General features: G+C 42.3%; 9 protein-coding genes across 9 annotated transcripts; 5 read left to right on the top strand and 4 right to left on the bottom strand.

Annotated features, from left to right (window-relative positions):
• Positions 1–410: 410 nt before the first annotated feature.
• On the top strand, positions 411–788 carry EAE97_005566 (uncharacterized protein; the record flags this gene model as incomplete). Its single annotated transcript, XM_038876078.1, has 2 exons — positions 411–419; positions 528–788. The coding sequence occupies 2 exons, from the start codon at positions 411–413 to the stop codon at positions 786–788; spliced, it is 270 nt and encodes an 89-aa protein (XP_038733415.1).
• A 1931-nt stretch (positions 789–2719) lies between these two features.
• On the top strand, positions 2720–4232 carry EAE97_005565 (uncharacterized protein; the record flags this gene model as incomplete). Its single annotated transcript, XM_038876077.1, has 2 exons — positions 2720–3284; positions 3340–4232. 2 exons carry the CDS (start codon positions 2720–2722, stop codon positions 4230–4232), a joined length of 1458 nt encoding a protein of 485 aa, XP_038733414.1.
• A 749-nt stretch (positions 4233–4981) lies between these two features.
• On the bottom strand, positions 4982–6093 carry EAE97_005564 (uncharacterized protein; the record flags this gene model as incomplete). The annotated part of the gene is made up of 3 exons (XM_038876076.1): positions 4982–5531; positions 5590–5716; positions 5766–6093. 3 exons carry the CDS (start codon positions 6091–6093, stop codon positions 5360–5362), a joined length of 627 nt encoding a protein of 208 aa, XP_038733413.1. The 3' UTR covers positions 4982–5359.
• Positions 6094–6245: 152 nt separating this feature from the next.
• EAE97_005563 (uncharacterized protein) lies at positions 6246–7535 on the top strand (the record flags this gene model as incomplete). The annotated part of the gene is made up of 6 exons (XM_038876075.1): positions 6246–6317; positions 6392–6415; positions 6468–6512; positions 6570–6836; positions 6894–7177; positions 7245–7535. 5 exons carry the CDS (start codon positions 6246–6248, stop codon positions 6936–6938), a joined length of 453 nt encoding a protein of 150 aa, XP_038733412.1. The 3' UTR covers positions 6939–7177; positions 7245–7535.
• Positions 7536–7603: 68 nt separating this feature from the next.
• On the bottom strand, positions 7604–9528 carry EAE97_005562 (uncharacterized protein; the record flags this gene model as incomplete). The annotated part of the gene is made up of 2 exons (XM_038876074.1): positions 9177–9528; positions 7604–9120 (listed from the first exon to the last, which is right to left on the bottom strand). Exons 1-2 carry the CDS (start codon positions 9373–9375, stop codon positions 7604–7606), a joined length of 1716 nt encoding a protein of 571 aa, XP_038733411.1. The 5' UTR covers positions 9376–9528.
• Positions 9529–11448: 1920 nt separating this feature from the next.
• On the top strand, positions 11449–13753 carry EAE97_005561 (uncharacterized protein; the record flags this gene model as incomplete). The annotated part of the gene is made up of 2 exons (XM_038876073.1): positions 11449–11854; positions 11910–13753. 2 exons carry the CDS (start codon positions 11449–11451, stop codon positions 13751–13753), a joined length of 2250 nt encoding a protein of 749 aa, XP_038733410.1.
• Positions 13754–13990: 237 nt separating this feature from the next.
• EAE97_005560 (uncharacterized protein) lies at positions 13991–14357 on the bottom strand (the record flags this gene model as incomplete). Its single annotated transcript, XM_038876072.1, has 3 exons — positions 13991–14005; positions 14071–14155; positions 14254–14357. The coding sequence occupies 3 exons, from the start codon at positions 14355–14357 to the stop codon at positions 13991–13993; spliced, it is 204 nt and encodes a 67-aa protein (XP_038733409.1).
• A 906-nt stretch (positions 14358–15263) lies between these two features.
• Positions 15264–16679, bottom strand: EAE97_005559 (uncharacterized protein; the record flags this gene model as incomplete). Its single annotated transcript, XM_038876071.1, has 2 exons — positions 15264–15997; positions 16055–16679. 2 exons carry the CDS (start codon positions 16677–16679, stop codon positions 15264–15266), a joined length of 1359 nt encoding a protein of 452 aa, XP_038733408.1.
• Positions 16680–20269: 3590 nt separating this feature from the next.
• EAE97_005558 (uncharacterized protein) lies at positions 20270–20895 on the top strand (the record flags this gene model as incomplete). The annotated part of the gene is made up of 2 exons (XM_038876070.1): positions 20270–20336; positions 20411–20895. 2 exons carry the CDS (start codon positions 20270–20272, stop codon positions 20893–20895), a joined length of 552 nt encoding a protein of 183 aa, XP_038733407.1.
• Positions 20896–21667: the final 772 nt, after the last annotated feature.

The following is a 21667-nucleotide window of genomic DNA, read 5'->3' as shown; positions in this document are numbered from 1 at the left end:
CATTCTACTTTTTCGGCGGGTGTTGAAGTGGGCTAAGAACCGTCGACAGTGAATCATAGTTTTGATAATCTCTTCTGTCTTTAGTTTGAACATACTGAGGATATGATATACCATTTAGAGCATCTTAATCATGGATTGGAGGAGATAATGCATTGCAAACAGATACCTCGAGCCATGGTCCCAATGCCTTGAAAGCCAACTCTACACCCCATCCTTGGACTAGCACCGCTTCTTGGTTATTCTTTGCCACTTAGTGTCAAATCGTTGAATCCCAATTCATACTAACACAGACATCCACTTCATGTCAGTCATCTAGATTGACCACACTCTCGAGTACAGGTTCTGATGGGTTAGTACAGCCAGCCCTTTATCAGGCTAGAGAGCAAACTGGATTAACCAAAGGACATATGATGCAGCAGGTACGTGTTAGACTATCTCCGTCGTTTTCGTTTCCGAGCGCTCTATTTTGACAGCCAGATAAGGATATCATCGTAGGTTCTCCCAAGTCTTATTCTCCTCATATCCAGATAGAGTCGGGAGCCGCTTTCAATGATATTGCATTCCAGCCCCAACTCCCATTGCGAAATGACAGTAAGGAACGAAAAGATTCTGATGGAGGTACGAGAATCAAACCTGATAAGTTGGACATGAGCGCAACGGGTTTGATCGACTCTCAAAGTTCCCCGAAAAAGAAGCTAAATAGCCGCGTTCTCTATTGCGACATCCTTGGTTCTGATGGAACCTTGCCCCTTGGTTGCCGAAATCAGGAAGGAAACAAAGACAAATGAAGAAGCGAAGGTACCGTGCGGCTGTTCAAGCGAAGGAGGCTGAGAATGCTTGCGGCTGCATTGACAGAAGAAAATTCGGAAATGAGGGATACCTACGCTGTAATATCCATTCCAAGAACAAGTCATATCATGTTTCGCTGCTTATGAGAGCTCTGCAGAGTAATGGTTAGAATTGAAACATCATAAAGAACATACTCTATCATAATGTGAGGCCATTTTCTTAGGGAAGGGTGAGACCAGATATTTGAAAAATTCTGCCGACTACCCTAGGTGTTCGAAAGCACTAACTCCGACATAATTCAGTCAGCTTCATAACTCAATATTTAATCAACTGTACAATATATCATGATACATTTAAGCGCAGCTCATAGCTTCAGCTAGCCTTCTAATTACATGGTTGATTTGTAGTTATCCACAGTCAAGTTGTTATCACAAAGTCTTACATTTCTAGCTGTTACAGCATTATGAATTAGCTGAGTAAAATAAAAAAAATCCTGAAGTTGTTCAATCTCATTATTTTAACAATCCTTGACTTTGAATAATCGTAACTCTACAGCCAATACTATTATAATTGATATTTCCAGATTTCAAATAGATGATTATATTAAAACATCATTGATATGTTTTTTCAAAAATCTATTTGTTTAATCGGATTTGTAGTTGTGATTTTACTGTGTCAGGGTTATTATAGGTTAGAGTTGGTGCTACCCACCACCTTGAGTAGCCGCGGGGACGATTAGGCGACGTGTAGTCCGGATGGAGGCTTAATGACCCAATCTCCACTTGGAAGAAAAAAGATGTCAAAATTGATTATCCTAATAAATTCTATAATAAGTCAAATAAAAAAAAAGTTATGGAAATCAATAATACTGAATAAATCTTTAAATAATCTTCGACTATGCAATCATCTGAATACTTGATTCTGTGAATTGGAATGGAATAATTGGATTGTTGATGGGCTTTGCCAGTGGTCAATCCCGGCCTGTTTTTCCTCCTACATAGAGCCAATACCATGAATCCCCAAACCCCGTTTAGCTATTTTGAAAAGTCGGGCGCCTGCTTAGTTCGAATTTTAGAAAGCTTTCCGAATTTAGGGTTGAATGGATTCCGTTGGGCTCAAATATTAGGGATTCTGCTTTAGTAATTTTCATTGATGCTAATCCCAGACAAACTAACTGCTCTATAATTCGTAGAGTCTGATACCCCTCCATTGTCTTGGTTCCTTACTCTGTACCTCCTTCCGAATGAACCATGAAAATGCAAACGCTAATTTCGCTTAAATTATGATAGTTGATATCATGCACATGGCAAGGTGAACATCCTTTCGTAATTACACCTAATAATTATGAATCAAACTACAGCTTATTAGACTTGATTTTTCGTCGTTTTCTATATTGATCTGTAAAATTGGGGATCGTACCTGACTCATCTTCCTCTATTCTTTGCTTGTCTCTTGCTTCTATACGGCTGACTCCATTGCTTGTTCTCCGTTAGTAGTAGGGGCTATGTGCATTTTTTCCAATTGTTACAGAGAAATTTCAAATCTTGTAGAGCTATGGTTGGCTGAAAAGTGTACGGCCACCCATAAAATGTCGCGTATATTTTCATCATCATTCAAGACCTAGTGAGTTGGGATGAGAGGCTAGGTCTACAGCTCGGTGCCATTACTTACAATTCAGTTGTAGTACAGCTGATGTACAGTGCTTTCAATGATTATCCTCAACTTACGGTTCTGCTCTGGGTTTCCTCAATTTGCTTATAAGCACCCAGATACTCCGTCGTGAGTCCTTCTTTCTCACTATTCTCAACATAAGAATCTCATCAATTATTTGAATTACTTACCTCTTTACCAAACTCATCAAGAGAATTGATAATTATTCTCAACACCATACCTTATCCATCGAAAGTCGAGCTTTCTCAATAAAATCAACATGGCCAACATAAATCACCAACCTGGTATGGGTAATTCAGTTACTCAACTCAATTTGGCGTTTAGAATATCATTACAGCCACAACATCCTATTGATATCCGCGCCGATGAAGCATGTGCTTCGTTTAATACACCTCAAAATCCACTTCTGTCTGGTAACTATACCGTCGTAGACATTGGGGTTTTTTCGCGGCAAGGAATATTTGCTTGGGTACGAGGAATCATACATGAGCTGCAATCCTACAATCTGCATACTGTCAACTTGGTCCCTGCGCTCTGGGGACAACTATTCAAGATCATCCAGAATCATTCCTCCTTCAAGCGTTGGATTTTCTCTCGCCCTAGACCTGGCCCGATGGGTTTTCTGACCTTCGTTCATGATCCTAGCGAGGAGCTACAGTATACTGCAGAAAACGTGCTCGGTAGAGCTCGAATCATTTGGCAAGAAATTGAAGCCGACTTGATGGATGAAGAGCCTAATCAATTCGTTGGCGAGATTTTTCGGCAAGTGTACCATATTTGGCAGTATAAATGCTACATGAATAACATGCTGAGGGATTTGACAGGTATTTATCACTGAGTTATTGATATCCTTAATGATTATCACTGACTGACTTTCAGGTCAACCACGCACGACGGATCGTGATGGATTTTTAGAGCTTGTGCGCTATAAATTACCACGACAAATGCCACCTCATCCTAATCACCCAGCTCCGGCTTTCCCAACTCTAGTTCCAGCTGCAGCTCTCCCGCCCGCTCTTCAGCCCGCTCGCCCTCCACAAAATCCCGTTGGTGCAAATACTGGTATTGTTGGTCACGCATCTATCATCGGAAATCCTGGTCATAACCCCATTCGTAGAGCCGGAAATACTCGAATAGGTGCAAGACAGTCAACCGGTATGTCTGTAGCTGCTGGCAGTTTGGTAATTAGCGACAGTCAATCAAGTGGGCAGTCTGACGACTCAAATCCTGCTTTCAATCAGCCTTATGCGCTCATGCCCACCGCTGATCCTAACGCAGGCAGAATGATTAGCACTCTCATGGTTTCCCACCCGGCATTCGCCCACGGCCCACGCAGAGCAAATCCAACCGTATCTTCTGCCATGCCTAACGCTGTTCAAACAGGTAGACCTAATGTTGTTCAGGCAGGTGGTCCCAACGCTATTCAAGCAGGTAGCTCTAACGTTCCTGCTACTTCAGGTCCTCAGAATAAAGGTAACCAGCAGAATGGAAATCCTCAAGGTAACAGACAGCCGCGTCTAGGACTAGGCGCTGCCATGGAACAATCTAGACCACCACAGCCAAATCTCCGTCGCCGCCGAAGCTCAACACGCACACAATGCCCACAACGCGTCCCAGTGTTTAACTCTGCAAATTCGGATAGCTCTACCGCTGGTCCAGTAGTCACTCAGAAGCGACCTGCAAACACTAACAGCAACGCTAGTTCTCTTGCAGGTCCTTCGAGACCCTCGGGCAAGAAGATCAAGATGGAAAACGCTGATGCTGATCGTTAGTTAAGTCTTCCGCAACAAAGACGTTGAGATTCTATTGAGGAGAGTTGCGATGCTCTGATGATTCTCATGAGTGGAGGCTCCGGGTTATACTCTCATTCACTTCAAGAACAATGTATTTGGGACATCTTTCATTCATGGTGAGAATTCAGTAAGACAAGTGCCCATCAGTGAAAGAAGGAAGACCGCAGAATAGAGAAGAATATATGTAAGAAGATGATTGCTTTGACATCATCATGTCGTTTGGCTGGGAAGTTTGCGGAATTTAATACAGGTCCTCGTACCCCATATATAGAGGCAGCTGTCTGTGTCTCCATAGATATTTATTAACTACTTTCAAAATCCAGTTTAGTTGTGAATGTTGCTCTACAAATGTGAAAATACCATCGACTGAGTCATGGGCTACATCAGCAAGCTCTGATTATCTGGTCAACGTTGTAATCTTGTAATATTAGAGTTGTTAAGAGCAGCGAATACTGGGTGGAATGGGAACCCGGAGTACTCGAGAAGGCGTGTGCGGTCGAGAAATTCATTGGTGCAAACGATTGACGCTTCGGTGCGCGATCCTTGGTCAAAATCAGAGTTGGTCTAAATGTCAGGGGCGTTAATGACAGGAGATTTATTAGAGTATAGAGTTAATTAATAGGGACCAAACGTCCACAAATATTGTTTTGTCAAGGCATACCATGTTTGGAGACAGAAATCGGATAGGAAATAAGAATGCGAATAGATTGAGAGGATACCATCAATACATGTAAAGAGTGATCTTAAATGGAAAGCTATATAACTAGACGATTGACCTCTCGAACTTCTTGCTTCTTTTATTCATTCGCACGTAGAAGGCCACACATCCTAAAATAACAACCAAAAACAATCCTTTTTGCATAAGAGTGTAACCAGCCTCATCAGCATAGCCAAACTCCTCTGTCTCGGTTTTTGGTGGAGTACCAACAACTGGAATGACTGCGGTGGCAGCAGCAGGAGTGGAAGGATCGGTTGGTGTAAGGGGGACTTCGACTTCTTCCATGCCGGGTTGAAATTCAGCAGTACCGTACACATCTACAGCACGTAAGACAGACGAATCAGTAAGTCCTCCCAATCATGCTCGCATGCCGCAAAAGGAGTCTACTCTAGAGTTCCACGTGGATACCTTCTTCTGGTACTGGTAATTCCCCACTCTCAGTGATCTTGACAGCTTCAACTGGTCTATCTTGTCCTCCCTTCTTTACGTTCTCGATTGCCTCAATGATCTCATATCCCTCCAAGACTTCGCCAAAGACGACATGTCTACCATCAAGATGACTACGAAGAGGGTTAGAATGATAGGGTTCCATTACAGGACTTGCAAGAAATGACTTACCCGGGAGTAGAAGTAGTAATGAAAAATTGGGAACCGTTGGTATCCTTTCCGGCGTTGGCCATGCTGAGAAGACCTTTCTTGGAGTGCTTCAACTTGAAGTTCTCATCTGGGAACTTAGCTCCGTAGACTATCAATCGTTAGAACCCGGTACTTCGCTCGCAGAATTTGTAACCTACTTGATTTGCCGCCGGTTCCGTCACCCTTTGTGAAATCACCTCCTTGGATCATGAAGCCCTTGATAACACGGTGGAAAGTAGAGTCTTGATACCCAAATCCCTTCTCGCCAGTTGCCAAAGCTCTGAAGTTCTCGGCAGTCTTAGGGACGGTTTTGCCATAAAGACCTAGTACAACACGACCCATAGGTTCATCGCCGTGGCTGATGTCGAAGTAGACCTTGTGGGTAATCTTTGGTCCTTTGGCAGCTTCGGCCGTTTGAGCGAAGAAGAGGAAGGTAACAGTTAAGATAAGTAGTGCTGAGACTACCAAACGTTGAAGTGTGAACATCTTGGAAGTCAATTGAATATCGACTTGATGAAGTATACGTTTGAAATGAAGATAATGTGCACTCCAAGAAAAACCTTAGAAGAACAAAGTGATGTTGTTCAGAGGAAGCTCGAGTTATGTTGTGGAGAGGTGTCGATTATCTTTAGCGCCACATGGCACGTGCGAGCCTCGGAATAGGAAGGCTTGAGGGTCATAACAAGAAGTCCGTGCGTTATCAAAAATTGGTAGGTAACTTTCACATCTTTATGATTAATTAAGGACTGTGAGAGACATTAAAGACATATATCCCTTGTACCAGTATAATCAGAACTCCCTGAAAATGGTATGTTTATGTTGATCCTTTTCTTCTTTTCGGGCATTGACATTGGTTACAGGTTTTCATCTTGGGGATCTCGTTCGCTGAGAGAAATTTGGTGAAGGTAAGGCCCCATCCAACTCCCATTGAGCCTGTTGGTTCACATACTCATGGCATGTAGAAATCGTTGGAGTCCTTCTATGGCTTAGGGAACCAAGCTTCAGCTCGCATTATGGCCAAGCACTACATCCATCCCACGGCGACTGTCGGTTCCTTGTCACAAAAAACGGTCACATCTCTGACCGCTGAGCTTTCCACCATGCCTTTAGAGACGGAATTGAGACGAAGGTTGCAGGATAACATCGAAAGAATGAGGACTATGGGTAGTTACCGGGGGAGGAGGCATGCGATGGGCCTGCCAGTAAGAGGGCAAAATACGAAGAGTCAGGTATGTGCAAGCATGCGGAGCGGGGTACACAAGATTGCAAATACTAATAGACGGCAGATATCAACGGCAAGGAAACTCAACAAAGTACATAGAAAAGGATAAGAGTTTTATATTGGAAATGTTTGTACAAATAGGATTGTATTGCGGGCGCATCTAAAGGTTCGGGGGGCTACACAAATAGTGACGTCAAAATTAGAAACAAACTACTCCTGGGCCACAAGGCGTAAGGTCACAGAAGATGAAATGGAATGAACCATGAATGGCACCGGTTGTTTGTCAAGTTTTCAAGCGTTGGATCGGCCAATTCTCCGTCCCAACGTTGGAGACACATACAAATGCAGGTATGAGCACGCCACCTTCTAAAGCTTTATGGAGTGCAAACTGAATGGTCGTCTCTGAAAAATCTAGAGCTTCAAGCACACACTCTTTTGTTTTAAGTTTCCTGAGTCCTATCTCCGGCCCTTCGCAATGAGGGAGTATCACCTCGCGATCATTTCCAGTTGTGCTTCTTTACCACAGTACTTGTCTGCTACTCAGACGAAACAGACTCTCATAACAAAATCCTATTCTCTGATGATTTACATAAACAAGTAAACACTTTACCATGGCTTGGATACATTTGACTGATTGTTTTCCAAATATTGTTGTTCGTCTAAAACATAGTCTCTTTTGAGTGCACTGTGGTGCAGATTTCGTGAGCTTTTGTGGCCAGCACTAACAAACCATGTATTAGTCGACTTCCAATTGATCATATAAAGCCGGATACATTACTCCCTTGAATTAATTCCTTTTGTTGGTGAGTTCATTGGCGAGCTGAAATAATTTGGCTGCTGGAACGTAGCCGGGCGTACATGTCCTATACTCATATCCGCACATATCATAGGAGTTCCTGGTAATTTTGACGGATCGCGACTGATTTTTGGACTTGAAATTCCAAGACCTGTATTTGCCGCACCTTTTTCTGAGTCAGAAGCGGCTGATACAGTGTCATTCCAGTCCTGCTGTGTGGTAACGATGTTTCTGATTCTCTCTTTTGGGCCATTTTCGGCTGAAACTGTGCTGCTCCAATCCATTTGTGAACCCATCGCGACCTTGTGTGGAACACTATTGAAATTAGTCTGCAGCGTTTCCGCGTTTCTTTTGACGGCACTGAAAGCTGTCGAGGCTGAGTGATTGGTATTATAGAATTCGCTAGGAAATCTCGATGCACTGCCAGGGGAGCTGTGCATCAAACTAGCAGGCGAAAGTCTAGAGCCAGGTGGAAACTCTTGCGTTCCAGTGTATCCTGGTTCATGATGTGGCATCTCGGTGGCTATTGCTCGTCGCTTCTTGGGGGTTTCACTCAAAGCTTGCGGCGGAAATTCTGAGTATCCTCGCTTTCTAAGTGGTCCAGAAGTGGAAGTCTGTGGAGCAGGCAGAGAAGGACGAAGTTTGGGATGTTCAGTTGGTGGAAAAAGTGGCTCGAAGGTTCCTTGTTTTTGAAGCCGTGGTATAGCAATCTTTCGAGCAGGCGGAGGCATCGGTTGATAAAATCCGCTTTGTTTATTGAAAGGTGCATGAAACGATGAATTCGGGTTGGTTGATGGTGCGAATCCGTTCTGCTCTAATCGAGGTGTGAGTGGCATGAAGAGGGGTGTCTGCTGTATAGCAAGCCCTCCAGGTTTGACGCTGCCATTATATAGGAAGCGCCGATCTATATCACCATGTGAATTATGCGAGGAGAAGCTCGTATCTTCGCCATCATTCCAATTATCAGTATAATCGGCTGTTATCTGACCTTTGTCGAGGGACATCGTTGCGGGTTGGTAACTGAAGCTCGAGGAAGCAGTAGAGGGAGTTCGAAGTTGTTTCTGTGATGATACTGGCGACGGTGGAGCTTTAAATGTACTTATATCCGTGGGGCTATCTTCCATGGATGACAAAGGTTGTGCATCTTTGAACCGGTTGAAGCTAGCTGGATTGAATTGCTGCAGATTACTTTGATCACTAAGCGGCATCGTGGGGAGTATCTTGAACGGAGTGGTGGCCGGATCGAAGATGGTCATATCGGCCAACACCCACCATCTCTGACACTGCGCGTCTACTTCGAGCAATGACTCTGCGTAAAATTCTGAGCAATTTGTGAGCTTGTTCCCTAGATCTGCGTCATACTGATGCTTACCACCAATAGACGACCGAGGAGCGCCGGTTCGATCATGGTCCTCAATCCAAGTAGTGATGTCGTTTATATAGCGTACCAATAACTTCAGCATTTCGATAAACTCGTGGTCGCTCGGTAGCCTAACTAAATCGACGCAGTTGTCAATTTTGGTCTCGTTTTTATATTGGCATCTTACAAACCTCTTGGATCAATCTGTCCACCTTCTATCTTTATGTTAAAGACCTTGTAGATGATAGAAATATAATTCATAAACATGGAGTTCAAATCTGTCGCCCGTTCGATCTCTGGGCGACCCCCGAGAAGTTCTCTCAGGACAGCTTCATTATTTGAGGTAGAGCGCAAGAGCTCGCTCCAGATTTCTCTCAAGGGGAAGCTCATTATATGCTTTGATACAAAGCCCACCTTGTTGAATCTTTTCTTTTGGGAGATGGATGATTGAAGAGGGTGTCGAGTCGCGACAATGAATGATTTTCTCTCCGATGATCCTTTTGTACGTGGTAGAAAAAGGTTACTAAGTCGGTACTTCAATTATCTGATTCTTATTTTGGACAAAGTCCAGGCTCTATGGTAGGATTTTTTTGTTAAGACGAACAAGCTTCACTCAAGTTCAACTTGTCAATACCACAATTCGCATACATCCAATAGTAATCATTCGTCGATTGGTAAGTAGCGTGATGAAGCCAGATAAATTCAGGATTTTCCGTACCAAATGCAGTACTGATTGGCTTAATGTTGAGAGGTGAGGTGAACCTGTAGGTCTGCTGCCAGATTCAATGTATTAACCTGTTATTGGTGACACTCTAATGAGTGAATGTGCTCAAAAGGTTTGCCAATGATTGAAATTATACCCTGCCCTGTTAATAATCTTATAAAATCAAGGCAGCATACAGTGAGTTCTAAACATACCATACCTATATTCTGTGGGTAAAGCTCATCATTGTTTGAGTTTCGAGGTATCACAACTTCAATCGAGTCAAGGGTCATAATACTTGACGACACCAAGTCATGCTTGCGCAGAGACTCGGTGGGCTACCTTCGAATGCTAATCGAATATTTAGCTACAGGCTTCTCGGTGTGTAGTGTAAGCTATTCATCAAATCCTGACTAAACTTGCCACAGACATTGGCATCTTGCTTGGCAATCAAACTTTGTACCATTGTTACGGCCTAACTCTTTCATGAGTGTTTCAAGAATATTTCATTAATAGGAAGAAAATCAAGGGTAATTATAAATTGTTAAGTATGAATAAGAGAATGTAGTAGTTTTTGATATATAAGAGAGATAAAAAGTCTAAGAACTTAAGCGCGTGGATTGGATTGAGAGAATGTGTGGATTTCAATTATTGACTAGGATCACAAGAATAGAATGCACTTGAGAATAGGGATGAGAATAACGGATTACAAAGGCTCTGAACGTTTGACTAGATTTGATAAAATATCAAGATTTAGATTCTCAACATTTCAATATAAATGAGAGAATATAGGAGAAATTCCAGATACGAAACATGATAATTGAGCACTGTTCTTACGAAAAAATTGTATTTCTAAATTCACTTGAAAAAAAATGCTAGTGAAAACCAAAAGTATAATGCTAAAGCAAACTCAACGAAAAGGAGCGGGAGAAGTTCATTACCGCCTCAAAGGATATTTCTACTACCGGTCTATTTACATATTCATATAAAGCTCAGGTCGATTAGTCGCCGTCCAGTACTGATACACACTTTACTCTGTTCACGAATATTTCTCATCATTCTTCTCGCAGGTTTCCTCTCGGCAATTTTTTTGCTTGGCCCATCTATGAAATTCCTGCCTCGAAACATCACAAACAGCTAAATGCGGCTCTTTCTCATGATTGATTCAAGGCTAATTGTCTGGTAATCATCACTGAGATACTGACCTTTCTTGCTTCAAAAATTTCTACGCTCATCATTAGCCGTGGTTCTCAAGACGTTGTATTTTAGCAATTATTGTCTCTTAATCAAAGTACAGGATAATGCTCTGTGTTCATTATTGGGACCAGAGCCCCTTTCATAAGCGAAAACTAGATAATCGAGCTTCTTTGATTTTCCTTGTGCCATCATGTCTTCAAGCGAACCAATTTGTACAGATTTAATGAACTCATTTGATTGTACGTTTGAGAAAGACACCAGCATGTATCATCAATAAAAGCTCGGACTCATTCTTAGCATATCGTCCGATGTCCAGCATTATTCACTTCTTGTAAACGAAATTGCCGCATGGTGTGACCCGTTCTCACTGGCTGTACTCTTTTCGATGTCAAACTTCTTATATTGGTCAGAAAATTTGATCTTGCCATACGCTAGCCCTGTATTAAATTGAATGGTTTATACAAAAACGATTTTAAGTCGAGACATCGACCACGTCTTGCTCACAAACAAAACAACATTCCGAGCCTTTGCACATCGAAATCCAGAAATTGAGAAACTACAATATGTTGAACCCATTTGCGCGGTCCAAAAACGATCTCCCATCGATGAATCGTCATAGCATCACCGCTTGGGCCCATGATATTATTGATGAACTTCAAAGAATCGGCATTTTAAATCCAGGCAACGAGAAGGCCGCGGATGATCTGCTTCGTGTGTACCAAAACATGCTTCAATTCTATTCATGGGTGTCCACACGTCCCAGAGTTCAGATAACTCATGCCCAACGTCCTGTTGAACAACCTTGGACACCAAATGATATTTTCGCCTCGGCGCATAAAGTCTGGACTGATCTTGAGTGGGAATTAAGGCTGGAAAAAGATGGCGCATTTATTGACCAGATGATTGACCATCTCGGGTGGTTTTGGAACATCAAGAACAACTTAGTCAATCAAGCCCGTCATACTCGAGGTAAGTGCATACATACCTTTCTATTGATCCACATAATAACGACACCTATTAACAGGTCTCTCTGTCCTTCCAAACATGGAAACAATCGCAGAAGTGGCAAACTATGCTAGGATTAGCAGCATCGATCGTGTGAATACAATGCAAATTCCAGAGGCGAGAACCTTACCATTGGGCAATCACTTTCCCCGCCCCATGGTGCCTGCGAGCAGGGATAATCAGAAAAATTTACAAGCTCTCCTCACAGGACCCAGCACAAGACGAGGAAACTCAGGCGATAATGTTATGCACTCGAGTCGAACATATTTATCCGGGATTCCATCAATACTGCAGCCCAACGCGGGTCATTTGCAACTGCCAAGATATTCTCAATCAGTTCAGGAGCAACCTCATCCTGCATTGCCAGTTACCCTATCGGTGAAAGGTAAACAGTCGGATAGCTCACATCCTGGTGTACAGTACCAACCACCCACTGCTCGCGATAAGCCATCGCGTAATATTTTCAATATGGCAGGTGCTAAATATAACGACGGCATAGAATATTCACAAGCCTCTCAAGTTCCTGTGGGATTCATCCTACCTGCAACACAGATTCGAGATGACAGGTACCCAAATAGAGCTCAGGGGTTTGGTGGTGGATCCAAACGTCCTATGACTAGTTTAACAGGCCTCGAGCCAGTTTTTAGTGGTCGTGACAAACATGGACAAGATTTACCGACCTCTCACGAAGAACAGTTAACACTGTCTCATAGCGGTACAACACGCACCAAAACCGGAAATCGTTTCTCTGACACCAGAAATTCCGTCAGTGCCCAAGATAAAGCTGTGATTGTCATCTTAGATACGCCGTCACCGGAATCGACAAACTCACGTATCGAAAGCCTTAGGCCGAGAGATTATGCCTGCCATCCAAGTTCACCTGTCCTGTCTCCTGGAGCTGAATATGAAGTTACCCGTCTTTCCTCAGCAATGATACCTCATGTGCATAGCAAAGACACAACTAGGCATTTTAGTTTTCCGGTTAGTCCTGGGACACCTGTTAATAGTCCTATCAATCAACGCGAAATAAAATCTGCAGAAGCAAAGAAGATAAGAAGTGAACCTCTCGATCGACGGCCAGCAAAACTAGCGCATAGTAGCACGGGAGGAAAGAAGCAGAAAAGAGCCACCAATACTGATGGGAAGAAGGTCAATGCCACGGAGAACGATCTCATTACACCCAAGCGAAATATGACTGTTTCTGCGAGCGACAATCAGGGTGATATGAAGAGTAACAATGTCGCAAAAGATAAGGAGACCAGGTTCACTTCTGTCAATGTGAAGCAAGACGACAAGACAATTCATTTACAAAAAGTCAATACAAAAGGAACCGAACCTAGCAATGAGGCTTACATTACTGTTTCGGATAGTCATAACAAAAGGCTGAAGATTAACAACAATCTCACAACTTCTTCTGTTCATGCTTCTCCCTACACAAGCTTCCTCAGACAATACCGGCCAAGCAATCCTAATAGTTCTACAGGCTTGGGAGTAATCTCACAGTCCGCCGAAGATAAGATGGTAGGAGCCAAAGTTGTTGGTGGTGGACGCATTGGCGAAAAAATTGGCAGTGAAAAGTCTATGGGCGAGATAGCTCTTGACAAAAGCAAGACCGGTAGCAAGCCTGTGAACCAAAATTCTACCAACGATAATTCGGCAAGCACCAAATCTATTATTGAGAAAACCTTCAACGGAGACTCTGCCGGTGATAAACTGATGGTCGAAGCACCAATTCTGGAGGACGCCATTAGCGCGGAGACTTCGGGAAATGAACACGTCTCGGACAATCCCGCGAATAATAAGCTACTTCCTGCAAAGAACAACAAGTCCAAGTCGCTCTATCGTCCTTTTAGCATGAGATAATCCTGGAGAGATACGCATTGGGAGGTCACTGTGCGCTTTTGGGAACGGTAGGGGCGCGCAGTCAACGAAGTCCAGTGTTATGGACTGAACCGTGTTATTATAGCGTCTATAGCAATCTACTGATGACGCATATATTGGTAGTCCGGCGGTATGCATTCTAGGCATTCAAGTCTAGTTACCTCATCCACTGGTTTACATTAATTCAAAGCGAACTTTATGTCCACGTAATACTTAGTTTTAGTTGTCAGTTTCCTATAAATCAATCATCAGCACTCATATCAAATGCTCTTGTGTAGTACACACAGTCACTTGCGTACATATATTGTGTCCATGTGTATAAAATCCGAAAAACTTTCGGTCCTAAGGCCAAGCACTTTTGCAAGAGTTTCTGATACTTGCTGGCTATCAGTAGTGTCAGAAATATATTCGTAAAATTATTCTTCCCCATCAACTTCAAAAAGCAGCATCTGACCAAAGTTTTCAGAAGTTGGTTGCCTTACCTTTTGGCTGCGTTCCCTAACAATAATGTTGGGTCCTCACTCCAGGTCCAAACGGAACAAATCGTAGTTTGTGAACTTATGAAATTGTACAGTGGACTTGGCATTGTATGAGTGTTAAATAAGTAGCATGAGAAAGGGAAAAAGAGGCAAGGAATATATGTTGCAACATCGTTGCTTCATCAAAAATCACAACAGACATGTGGTGTGGCATACCTGTACTTAGGTTTCGACCGACCAGGCCCGCGCCGTTTGTCCCCCGTAGGTTGTAGATTTTTGCACTTTTATTCTTCCCACAGTGATCCCCGCTCTGGCTTATCCACTATTTGTTTTTTCTTATAGGATTTCTACTTCCGGTGGGTGTTCATGCTCTTGCTGGTGATTTTTGCCCGTACTCTGATGCCACAAAGTTATTGTGGGTCCAGATCGTCTAATATCACAAGCGAGATACTGTAATTGAAGTCTTTCAGCCCTGAGTCTGATGTTTATTAGTACGAGCTACTTGTAAAGGCTACCCATCTCATCTGGGCACACCATATCAATTTTATCAGCCTTGAATCAGATTAGTGATCTTCTCGGAAATTAGGGGGATAGATCTCACACGTGCCATGATATCATTCGGGTTCTTCTCCACTTGAGTGTATAGCTATATTTAGTACCTTATGTGTGAGGTTTATGTGTGGAATAAAAGATGTAGAATTAGAATGGTGCCAAGGGCCAAGATATTGGCCCAGGATTAGCTAATCTAAGCTAAGCTAATTTAGTAACTACACGTGATAAAAGTATAACATTATGGGTTTTAAATGAATTAGATACTTACATAGACAGGAGTCATAAGCTCAAGATTAATTGGATTACACTATATTTCTGTATGAACTGTATCGTAAGTTCAATATTCAAAAACCCCCACATTACATTTTCCTCTCCGTAAAGTAATCTTAGAGGCTTTACATGAGTATAAAGTGCATCAAGAACTACCCGATAGTTTAGTTTGCGTCGTTAGAAAAAGAAACCTATCTCAAAGTAGGTATTTTCAACTTCTTTATCAACTCCTTCGCCTCGTCCATTGATCTTTCATCTTTTGAGTCCCATCTATCAGGCTCTTTAGGTTGATCCCAGGGCGCACAACCGTGTGGCCAAACTACTTTGCTTTCGTCCTCGGCAGTCCACCATCCCCTACCACCAGCAAGATATATCTTGCCTCTCCTATCCATAGATTCTTTTGACGGTCGTGATCCTCTACCATTTTCAGCATCATTCGTCGTCTCCCATTCGTTCTCCATCACACCCAATTCTAGAATTCGACTATGATCCCACATCACGTAGCCCCATTCTCGCTCAAATCTATGCTTATCGCAGAGAACGAAGTCAATACTGTTAAATAATTGGCGTGCCCACCTCCATACTAGTTCTGGTCCCTTATCATCATCATCACACCATACAGACCTATTGACATATTTATCATCATCTTCCTTGGAATAATCCTCAAGCCAATAATACAATTCATCTTCACCACTACCTTCTGTGGAATTCCTGAGTCCATGATCAAGGAGATGTGATGAATAGTTCGGAGAGTCCTGACAGTAAGCTTTGCAAATTCGTTCGTAGCTCTTTGCTTCCAGCATATCGCGGATTACGAAAAGACCACGAGCGATTAGTGGCTCGATATATTCTGGATCATCAAAAGAAGCGTACTGCATCCTTTGTTCGGCCCATTTCACATCATATTCGACGAGCTCATCGAAGCCTACATTGATGTGTTAGTCATTCCATCAAAAAGAATTACAGTGAAAATGCACTGTACCAGGAGCAATGATACGAAACATGTAATCGTGAACGCAAGCTAACTGTTCGTTTTCCCAGACTGAGAAATGATTGAAGAAGATTCTGTTCTGATCCATATGTAAATGAGCGCGGAAGGGCGTTTCCCCCCCGTAAACTATATAACAATAGATTTGAAAGTGGTAGAAAGTTCGTTGAATCCTCCTTTTTTCCTCATCTGAGGCTGGAAGCTGCCGCCACATGGGTATTGGACTATTTTTTGTGAAAATCGGGGATGAAAAAGCTTTCGATATAAAATCTTTCGTGAAATAAACAATATGAGAATGAAGTTTGCTCAGGAATAGCGCATCACAAATCTTCAAATTGGAATAGGCCTTAAGATTATCAGGCTCGTCAAGGACATCGTCGCTGACAGGTACGTGGCGTGATATTGAAGCAGCTAAGACTGCTTCAGATAGCACCTCAGAGCCTATCTCATTAGTGAGGACTTGCTTAAGAATCAGTCCGTCTGCCGAGAGGAAAGCCTTGTATATGGCTTTGCAGGTAAGAATGATGGACAATAGATCAGGAACGTTTTCGATGAGACACTGAATAGCTTGTATCGATTCTACGGGAAGCAACTCAAGCCTGCTCCTTGATTCTTCCATATTACGTATTTGGAAGTTCAATCGTGAATGTTGATATGCATGTGGTCATTGTGTTGAGTGAGTCAATTAGGATTCTGACCTGAGCACGCGCGCTATGCTAAATATTACGTAATCAGGCTCAAGGCACCACCAGTAGGTGCACAGACTCACGGGACAACATGACAGGAAAGCACAATTTCACACTCAAATTTATCAACTTCAAAACTCAATCAAAATTCCAAATTCCATTTAATATTATTCAAATCAAAACATATAATTCATAAATATAAGACTTATATAATATATAAAGATTGAATTTTAAAAATGAATATTGAATTTAAAAATCAAATAATATATTTTTTTATTAAAAAATTTGATAGAATATTATATAATTAATTATATAAACTTGAATTTTGTTTTTTTTTGAAATAAAACTTTTATTATATAAAATTCTTATATTTGAAAATAATAATTCTTAATTTCAAAATTAAATATCAATTTTTTGAATTTTAATTAAATTATCAAAACAGCTCTTTTTGGTATGAAATTGTGCTTTTCCTCTTAAGTGTCCCATGAGTCTATGCACCCACTGGTGCACCTGTCTTGCGATGGATGTCAATTCGTGTACTATCTTGGGTATTGTTTGTTTATCAGAATTTGTATTTGATTGTTTTATCTCTATTCAAGAATTATAATAATTCCTAAAATAAATGATTCGATATATCAAAAGATATTCACAAGTTTATTTTTGTACTATCCCGTGAGTTCGTACACTCATTTGGGTAGCACGGTTAGATTACCTAAGCGAGCTAAACTCCCCGAAGTTTAGGATGGTGTCCCGTGCTTATATGGTCTAATAAGTAGGCGGGGTGGGGTTCCGCCATAGATCTTCGATTTCAGCACTCAGAAGAAACAATTCAAGACTCTAAGCTCATGAAGGAGATAGGAATAGAATGAAGTAGAAGAGTGTGACTTTACAGAAAAAAAAGCCTTGAGACTTAGTCTTTTACAAATGCCTTCGACACTATCTACCGGTAGTTGCTCAGATTATGAGAGCTTTCTCCCTATTTTATAGCTTCAGTTCTTGAATATTACATTAGCGAAGCCAGGCTAGAGCATTGTTGCTTTGAAGTTCTATCACACCGAGCTCATTGGGGGGTGCGTATTGTACAAAATGTCTGACGTCCATGTGCCTGAGACTGGATGCGGAGCGGAAGTGGATTCACAAAGTGTAAGCCCCTCACTTACCCCTCCATCCCCAGATCCCCTTTTCAAGTCAATAATTGATTTCCTGACTTCTATTAGGCAATTACTCATATTCGTTTCACAGGATGGTAGGATATACTCACCGAGTCTGTTCAAGTAGAGAGACCGTACACCGTACAGAAAGCGTCCATCAAAACCTCGATAGAATGATTTTCTCGCTGGGTTTTAAAGCAGACATCAACAAGAAACATTTGCGCAGATGCGAAGACCATCATATCAAAACCCAAAAATTGGTTTTTGATATGTTCCGCTTGGAAGTTAAAAGCCAAACAAACTACTTGACTGAAGCATTGAGGCTCAAAATAGGAGATACTGTGGTCTCTTAGCCAATTTTGTAAGGGAAAGTAAACTTCAAGTTCACAAAGTGTACATTGCTTCTAGCACTGCTTATTTGATTTCTATTGATCTACCCTCATAGAAGACTTGATCTCTCCCCGAACCAGTCGATCAAAGCCTATGAAAACCCCCTTTGACTTGACGCTGTAAATCATTCTCCATGAGCCGCAAATGAGGTCGAAAGTATGTACCGAACTAATATCCCTGCTTACACATTTGTTCGAGCCACCACACTCTCAGGATACTATTCCAAGTTCCACCGGCTTATCAGAAACAATCTCAGTCGTTCCATCCGGCTATAAATTCTCATCGTGATCGTCCAACTAGATGGTATGCAAGTCCCGAGCACCAATAAGCCAATCAACCTTAGATCCCTCAACTAGCTCGTCTGCGGACCATGTCTCCCATTCACCACTATTCTTCGTCACCCGCTCAAACCATGGTCCGAGTGCTTTGAAAGCAGAATCCAATCCCCAGCTCTGGATAGCAATTGCCGGTGGCTTGCCTCGTCTGGCATAGTCAGCAATCACTTCGTTCCACTTGATGGTGATCGAATCGTCGTTTCTGATAACCATCTTTAATCTGCCAGGTTGCTCTATTGGATGGGGTTTGTCGTAGACTATGGCCCGCAGCAGTGTAGATTCAGACAATGCCCACTCAGAATCGCTTACTTCGTACCGACTGACGTCTGCCTTCTCTGAGCTCACAATGACAAGATTAAGGGTCTTGGGTAATACTACAGTCTGCTCTTTCCTATAAGTGTAGCTTCGAACCTGTTGCTTTCTGGGAATTTGTGACTCTGACGTATTTGAATGCGCGTCTGGTAATCGGACATTCATTAGACCTTGATTTCTTGTGACGCTCTTATCCACAGAGCTGTTCACTAGGTCATTCTTGCTAGACATTGTAAGTGGATTCTGCGATTGTGGACGAGATATACCAGATTGGAACGGTGTAGATTTTCTGGAACGAGTAAGTCTAGTACGTGTTGGAGGCACCTTGGATTCTTTCGAAGCAAGTTTTTTGAGATCTTTGGCTGTTCCCTTGGAGTTCTTCTCTGGTAGCTTGGGCCTCGTGTCAGGCTTCTCGAGACTGGAACACTTGCGCTTGAGTGTATCTGGTGGGGCAATCTTCGTACCTCTACTTGAAACTTAATGTTAGCTTTTTCAATATAGCACTGCAAGCCTATCTAGCTAGACATCAAACTTACCTGGAAATTGAATCATCTAAATTTTTGCCGTCATAGTGTTCGAAAGAATTTTTCTTAGAATGTCGTAATTCATTGGGACTGTCAAAGTCGATAGCCCTTAACTGACTGCCAACTTTGGCAGAGTGTGTAGGATGTGCCAGTGGATTTGATAAAATCATTCTACCTTGATATTAGCCTACGAACCTACGCCAAAGTAACACTTCATCTTACCCGGTAGGTAGTGGTGCTATAGTAGCACTTTGAGACGCGTTGAGATAATATTCTGTAACTCGAGATGATAGAATGGGGTCAATAGCCTTGGCCAAAGTCCTCATCAGGTTCTCTCCCAGCTCCGACAAATCTCGTTCTGACCACCCGTTTCCATTAGTATTTGCGAGTTCCACAACTTCTGATTCCCACTCCTGAGCCCATTCAGCTATCATTTTTCCGTTCGATTCTTCCGATTTTCCCAGTGATACTTGTGAGCTGACCATGGCTGATGTCAACGTTATCAAGAAGCTGGGTAGGTAGGATATGAAAGCTTGGTGGTTTTTGACCAAGAACAACTCTGTGTGCTTCAAGAAAAGTCTCACGACTTCTTCGCGTAGCCTTGCTGACCACTTTCTAAGTTTACTTGGTCTTATTCACTGTTTTTTTCTTTAATATTAAGTTACGCTGTGGTCAGCTGCCTCTTACCAACGTTATTGCCTCTTGGCAAACCCTTTCAACAAAGCCATAGCAAGCCTGAGCGACAATGGAGCTGACTTCTTGTCTACCACATAGGACAAAACCAATTCAAAGTGACAGTGAAAATGCATCAATGTCCAGCATAAACTCGAAATTCTGTACAAATGCTCAGCCTAACCAAGGAATGTGCGATAAGTCAGGTATGCAGCCAAACAAGAACTCTTGCTTGAAATGCTTGACTGAATACTCAGGAAAGGGACTGATTTTATTGTAGATTCTACCTTGTTGCCCGATGTTACTCCCGCGAGCGTAGAATTCAAAACAGTTCCTACTAAGGCTTTGGCTGCTGACGACCATACAATTGAGCTCGCTGGTCCCGAAAAAGTTTCGGAAAGGGAGGATTCTAACCAGCATGTCGCCATCTCCAACAACGATGAAGGATCGAACGACACTATTCCAGGAATGGCTGAAACTGACCCTGGTGCTTCTATGAACAAGAAGGCAAACGGTCGCGTACGGGCGCCTGCAATTCTCGGTCTCAATGGAAGGCCGTTGAAAGCGCGTACAATGAAGAAGCTGAAGCTTAGGATGGTTCAAGAAGCAGAATCTCGAATAGCCATAGGTGATAGGAGCATGGGCTCACTTCAAGCAAAGAATTCGGAAATTGCTGGCACTGATAGAGAAAAGTCTTCGGTCAAGCTGAGCAGCAACGCATTCAAGAGGTTGAAACGTCGCCAAGCTCAAGGAGAAGAACATTAGGTGAATAACTTTGTGGAATTTGTGGTAGAAATCAAAGGGCAAGACTGGATCCTGAGATATGTCTTTTGACTTGTGTTTTACAGAAAGCAGCGTAGAATGTATCATATGATACAATGTGCTTAGATCTCAAAATGCAGGCCTTTTGAACCAGTAAATATCCCAGGCCCTGAAAAACATTCATCTCTCTGTTATCTTTACGTCACATTAATAACATGTGAGCGTTTGTCTATTTCAATGTGAGATTGTGAAATGAGTTTCCTTCTGCAAGAATCCAAAAAGATCGATGATTTCAAGAGACGTGGTCAAGTTGAATGTATTTTAGATGAGGTAGTTATCAATTGCCATGAACAATACCAGAAAGTAGTATGAGGTTGCGTCAGTAGATGGCAGCAAATGGCACTGGTTGCATGGACTCATGAGACTGCATTCAAAATGTGAGAATTGTAATTCATCAAAACATCAAAGGAAATCCTTGATATCATACTAGGTAGTAGCCAATTACTTGGTCTGAGTTAGTCTTTGGAGAGCATGATTGGAAAGCTGTTCTCGAATGCGAATTTCTCGTTATTTTGCGACCTTCTGCTTCTATTCTTAAAAGATTGACGTAATGCATGTTGTCCAAGGCCCATTTGTCAACGATGTTGTTTCTTTCATCAAAAACCTCCTCCTTATAACACGAGTACCGGGGCATTGTTCAACATGTTGCCAGTTAATGAAACCTTCATCCGGTCGAGAATACAAGGCTCTGTATACCATCCGATATCGAATGTTC

This window comes from Botrytis byssoidea, assembly GCF_014898295.1.
Source record: "Botrytis byssoidea strain MUCL 94 chromosome Unknown BBYS_009, whole genome shotgun sequence".
Taxonomy (NCBI): Eukaryota; Fungi; Ascomycota; class Leotiomycetes; order Helotiales; family Sclerotiniaceae; genus Botrytis; species Botrytis byssoidea.
Note: the sequence above shows the minus strand (reverse complement) of the source record. Positions and strands in the feature narration are given on the sequence as shown.